General features: G+C 43.1%; 2 protein-coding genes across 2 annotated transcripts in view; both read left to right on the forward strand.

Moving 5' to 3' along the window:
• galcb (galactosylceramidase b) overlaps window positions 1-5460 on the forward strand; it is a 379778-nt gene that overhangs the window by 331518 nt on the left and 42800 nt on the right. The window lies entirely within an intron of this gene.
• Window positions 1-5460, forward strand: part of kcnh5b (potassium voltage-gated channel, subfamily H (eag-related), member 5b) — a 149485-nt gene that overhangs the window by 105858 nt on the left and 38167 nt on the right. Inside the window, exon 12 of the mRNA XM_034858488.1 lies at window positions 2447-2643. Within this exon, the coding sequence (XP_034714379.1) occupies window positions 2447-2643 (197 nt within the window). The remainder of the gene's footprint in view (window positions 1-2446; window positions 2644-5460) is intronic.

Here is a 5460-nt window from a genome sequence, read left to right on the forward strand (position 1 = left end):
CCCCCCCCCCCCCCCCCCCCCATACTGTAAACTGCTCACTAACACAGATTTGTGAACAATATTTGAGAGAAATAAGCCTTTTGTGTACATAGAAAAAGTTTCGGATCTTTGAGTTCAGCTCATAAAAGATGGGGGCAAAGACAAAAGTGTTGCTTTTATAAATTTGTTCAGTGTGTATATGTGTGTGTGGGTGAGTAATCGGCAGTGTTGGTTTCACCGATGTGTCCATCTCCCCCCACCCAATCATAACAGTCCTGGCTGTGATTTTGAACCCCACTGTGTCACTCTCGGTGCATGCAGACACCACTCCCTGGCCTGTGCCAATGCATCCACTTCCACATCTAATTGGCAGGAGCTGCAGATCTCTGGGGAGCTCATTCTAGAGACTCCTGCCGCCTGAGGCACTGTCGGATGTTCGGACAGAAACAGGGGCCCTCAGGGGACCGCAGAGGACTGATTGTCAAGATGAGATCCACTCACTCACTCACTCACTCACACACTCACACTGACGAACACACTCTGGTGACATTTTGCGACGGTATGTCGGATACGTCCGTTACTCAGGGTGTTGTGACAGCTGGTGGACAATATGGACTGCTTTTTGTCACATGGTATCCCGTTGAGCTCAGAAAAATGCTGAGCTGATGCCGGTGGCAGGTGTGACAAAGATTTGAGTCCTGAGTAGCCCACAGGTTACTTATTGTGTGCCTGGACCTTTTCAGGTAAATGGTTTAGAAGAAGGTCCCAATTGCTCCTTAAGCAGTTCTTTAAACCATATTATTTGCTGTTTTTGCCTAATTGCTCTACTTCTGTATTTTCTGCTTCAGTTTGTGCTGCTGGCTGAAAACATAGTCTTGCAGTGTTGTTTTGAACTTTATTCACTTTATTTGAAAATCCACTCAGATTAGTTCCTCTTGATCACACTCAGCAGCTTTTGATGACATATGGCATGTTTGCTTCTTATTAAGATTCTTCACCCTCTTATTATGTCAGTAAAATTGTGGCGTTTCCTTGGCGATGTTCTAGCATAAGGGCTGTGTATAATGCAAAAAGAAATGACATTACACATTATGCACGAGTCTTTCCGCTCCTACTACGTGGGTAATGTAGTCTTTAAACAGCCAATCGCAACCATGAGGTCTTGGTAGAAGCACGCTGCAGCTGATACGTCGGTACCAAGCCCTGATTAGCATGGGGACGTTCTGCTGGCACATGATAAGTCAAGTGTCCAGGTGGCTCCAAGTGGGGGGGAACTGAGGAAGAGCAGACCAATTAGAGAGGGTCAGTGTTCCAAGCTCTGCGAGATGGTAGGAAATGACAACATCCTTAGTTGTAAAATGTATTCAGCTATTTAATTCAGCTGAGAACCCAAAGAAAGAGACACGTTAAGCACCCAGTGTTTAGCAATGCAACATACCTTTAAAGTTCAGAAGGAAAGGTTCTGGTGCTGTGTGATCCGTTCTTCTCCCAGCAGTGTCTGTCTCCAGCAGCTACACCAGATGGATGAGTCCAGTCATTGGACAATCTAGCTCGTAATGCAGTTTGCTCTTACTTTACATGCCACTGGCTGCCTTTCTCTTCTGAGTTATTGGATTTCATTACCCTTCAGTCTGTTCTTTCTTCTTCTTTGTCACAGGATTAATTAACACACGAGGGTGCAACATCACTCTGCTGTGAGGAAACAGTGTTTTATTTTTTATCTTTCCTTTTTCTCTGCCATGTTTGCTCCTTTTCATTCCACTCGGATTATGTTAGGTCTGAAACTGATAGAATTGCTCTCACTGTAATAATCTGATGGTGTACATAGGGAAATAAGCAGCTCTGGTTGCTAAGGACCTGGCCAGGTCAAACTGTTGCTAAGGGCAGAAAAAGAGAGGCGTGTGCTTTCTCAGTCAAAGTACTGATTGTCTGTACACGTTCATTTATGTTGCATGCACTGCATTACTCGATCTATTGTATCGTTACACAAACTAAGTTGACAAAGGAGATGATATTTATTCTTGTATCACAGCCCCCTAAAAATGCTATTTTAGTTTCAGACTTTGTTGTCTTCTATCAATTACTGTAGCATATCTCAGTAGCTATTGCAGCGATGTATATGTATATCTGAATATTTATACATCATGTGAAAGCCATGATTGAATCCTTAAGCTTAATGTATATCTACCAGTAGTCTTGCATTGCCAGACCTTCTTTGGAGGAATTTCTTTAAACCAATCACAATCATCGTGGGCGGGGCTAAGCTCCGGACGGAGCCACGGTGCCGTTGCTAAATAGTCTCAGGAAGGAAGTTGTTCCGGTGGAACATGTGGACGTTCAGAAGTAGTTGTAGTCGTCCACAGAAAACTAATGTCATCTAAAAAAAACTAAATGAATCCACTTCCATCAAGGTGTCATCTTTATCAAACACTTGATGTGTCCATAGTGAAACCTCCTGTGTCCTCAGGTAAAGGTGATGTGTTCGGGGACGTCTTTTGGAAGGAAACCACCCTGGCGCATGCGTGCGCCAACGTCAGGGCGCTAACGTACTGCGACCTCCACGTCATCAAGAGGGAAGCCTTGCTCAAGGTGCTGGAGTTCTACACCGCCTTCGCCAACTCCTTCTCCCGCAACCTCATCCTCACCTGCAACCTGCGCAAGCGGGTAAGGTATCCCACACACACACACTCACACAGGACAGACACACACACACACACACACACACACACACACACACACACATACACTCGTGTCTGGCTGTCTTTGTGGGGACCAGTCATTGACATAATGTATTCCCTAGCACCTCACCCTAACCTTAACCATCAAACCTAAATGGCTAACATTAACCCTCACCCTAACCACAACCACAACCTAACTCCAACCCTACTCCTAAAACCAAGTCTTAGTCCTCAAAAAGCCCTTTAACGTTATGGGGACCAGCATTTTGTCCCCACAAAGCTGTCAGGTCCCCTTAAGTATACTGTATTCACAGTTTTTGGTCCCCACAAATGTAGTTAAACCTAATACACACACACACACACAGGACAGACACACATACAAATACATACACAGGTCAGACACACACAAATACATACAGAGGTCAGATGCACACAGGACAGACTCACACAAATACACACACAGGACAGACACACACAGGACAGACTCACACAGGACAGACTCACACAGGACATATACACACACAGGACAGACGCACACAGGACATTCAAACACAGAACAGACACACACAGGATATACACACACAGGACTGACACCCACACACAATTCAGAACGCCTTGCTGATGCAGTTTGGCAAAAAGTTGCACCATAACTGTTGGAAATAAGCAAAATTAATTAACACAAATGTACAAAACCCAAATCCTAAATGGAACATTTTATCAGGTTTCTGCAAAGTGGAAATTTACTTTCGGAGGCCCGTTATAGAATTTTAAGCTCTGTGATTGACTGTTTCTAGTGAACTGCACCTTAGGAGTTGTAGTTGACCTCCGCTTCAGTAGTATGTCCACAGGCTTCTTGTACCTTTGTGACTTTGTATCAAAGAAGCAGGTTCTGGATGTTCTAACACTGGCGAGGCAGCATATTGTTAGCCAGCAGTGTTCATGAGAAAATGAACCAGACTTTATTAAACAAGACTGGTGTGGCTAATGGGAAATCTAAGAGGAAAATCAGGGATTGTGGGGTCTAAAAAGGTGAGTGGGAAATGAGCTGATTTAAGGATTGTTATCATTTCTCTACCTCTCTGAGAACAGTGAGTATACAAGTAGAGGCTTAAGCACACACACATTCAGGTAGCACCCATCTGACCTAACATTACCTCGTGTTTTTAAGTCTGTTGTTGTTTACTGCGTTGTTTTTCATACTTCATACTCCCTCTATTTAATAGGTCTTTTTCTCAGCGTGCCTCAAACACAATAAATTATACATACAATGCCGGTTGCCTTATTATGTCCTGTGCCCTTTAGACGCTTCTTCCTGACATCCTAGCAGGCAGTCTCTTCAGTTTGAACCACAGATTTCACTCTGTGTGTGTGTGTGTATGTGTGTGTTTGTGTGTGTTTTAACTCCATAGTCTATTATTAATTGATGCATTTATTTCAATCCGACCCTACATCTGGGTCTGCAAGTGACACTGTACACACAAATATATATTTGACCTTACTCTTTGCTGCTATTGTTCCTTAACTTGACTTTGAAAAATTAGTATTTCACAATATTATGTATGCATAATGTGTTTGTGATGAATGGGTAAACATGTTTACGTCCAAGAATATCTGTTCTTCCATTAAACGTGACACAAGATTCAGAATGGACACTGAGTTGGCTCAGACTCCACCTCTTTAGGAAACACAGGTAACATTAAAGTAAAACCCACGCTCTCTGTGTGCACACGCTTTAGTTCACAAGCATTTGTAAATTCCAATTCCATTTTAAAAATTTCTAGGACACATGTAATCAAACCAGTAGCACAAGACGGAGTTTGGTGACGTGAAGTTGCGTGGGATCATGGGAGTAAAAGTAGCCTTGGGAATGACAACTATTTTTTAGAGAGCAAGCTGAGAAACTTCAGTGGACATGGAGAAAGGCACTTTATATTTCTATGTATGCCATTGGCTACATTATAAATGGATGTCTGCCAACAGGCCTACAACATCCCATGTATGATTATTGGGACAGAGACTGGGACTCCAGGTTAATAAGATTCTGACTGAGCAACAAGTTATGAATTCAGTTGGGATTCTGTGAGAATTCACAGATCCAGTTTCTCTTTTTTTTTCTTCACCTTAACATTTTAAGGAACCTACGTGTTTGTGTGTGGGCTCAGATATGGCTTCTGGAAGGAAAATAAAGGATAGAATATGAATTATTAAGCAGACATTAATGAAGAAGTTCCCCAGCACATTGGCCAGGAGTCCTTCTTGATGCCTAGTGTCTCAAACATCTCTCTCAGACCAGGCAGAGGATGATGGGAATGTCTTGCTGCTTGTCTGCTGAATCTCTGGGATCTGTTTTCTTCATTTTCAATCATGTCGCTGGCCGTACTACTATGTGCTAACGTTAGCGTTCTCAAGACACAATGATTTGCTGTGACTGAGCGAGTCGTCCTGTAGTGGTGCGTCAAGTGTAACGTCCAGTTCTGTATATAGTCCCATCCAGTTAGATTGAATGCGGTATTGATGACACAACCAGTAATAACGGTAACTCCAGTGAAATGATTGTAAACTTGTTAGTGAGGACTAGATGAGGACTGGATTTAAAGCTGATTCTGGTTCCAACTTGGCCCCAGGTGTGTCTGTTAACACACGGACGGAGAACACTTCTCTCTTTTCATGCTTTATTACAATCAAGCTCCAGTACTAACATGGGTGTGGGTCTGGTATGGCTGGGTGTGGGTGTGGGTGTGTGTGGTTCTGTAAAGAAATAAATAACACTGTAAAGGCTACCATACACAATACATAGGAATCA

This window comes from Etheostoma cragini, chromosome 20 (genome assembly GCF_013103735.1).
Source record: "Etheostoma cragini isolate CJK2018 chromosome 20, CSU_Ecrag_1.0, whole genome shotgun sequence".
Lineage (NCBI taxonomy): Eukaryota > Metazoa > Chordata > Actinopteri > Perciformes > Percidae > Etheostoma > Etheostoma cragini.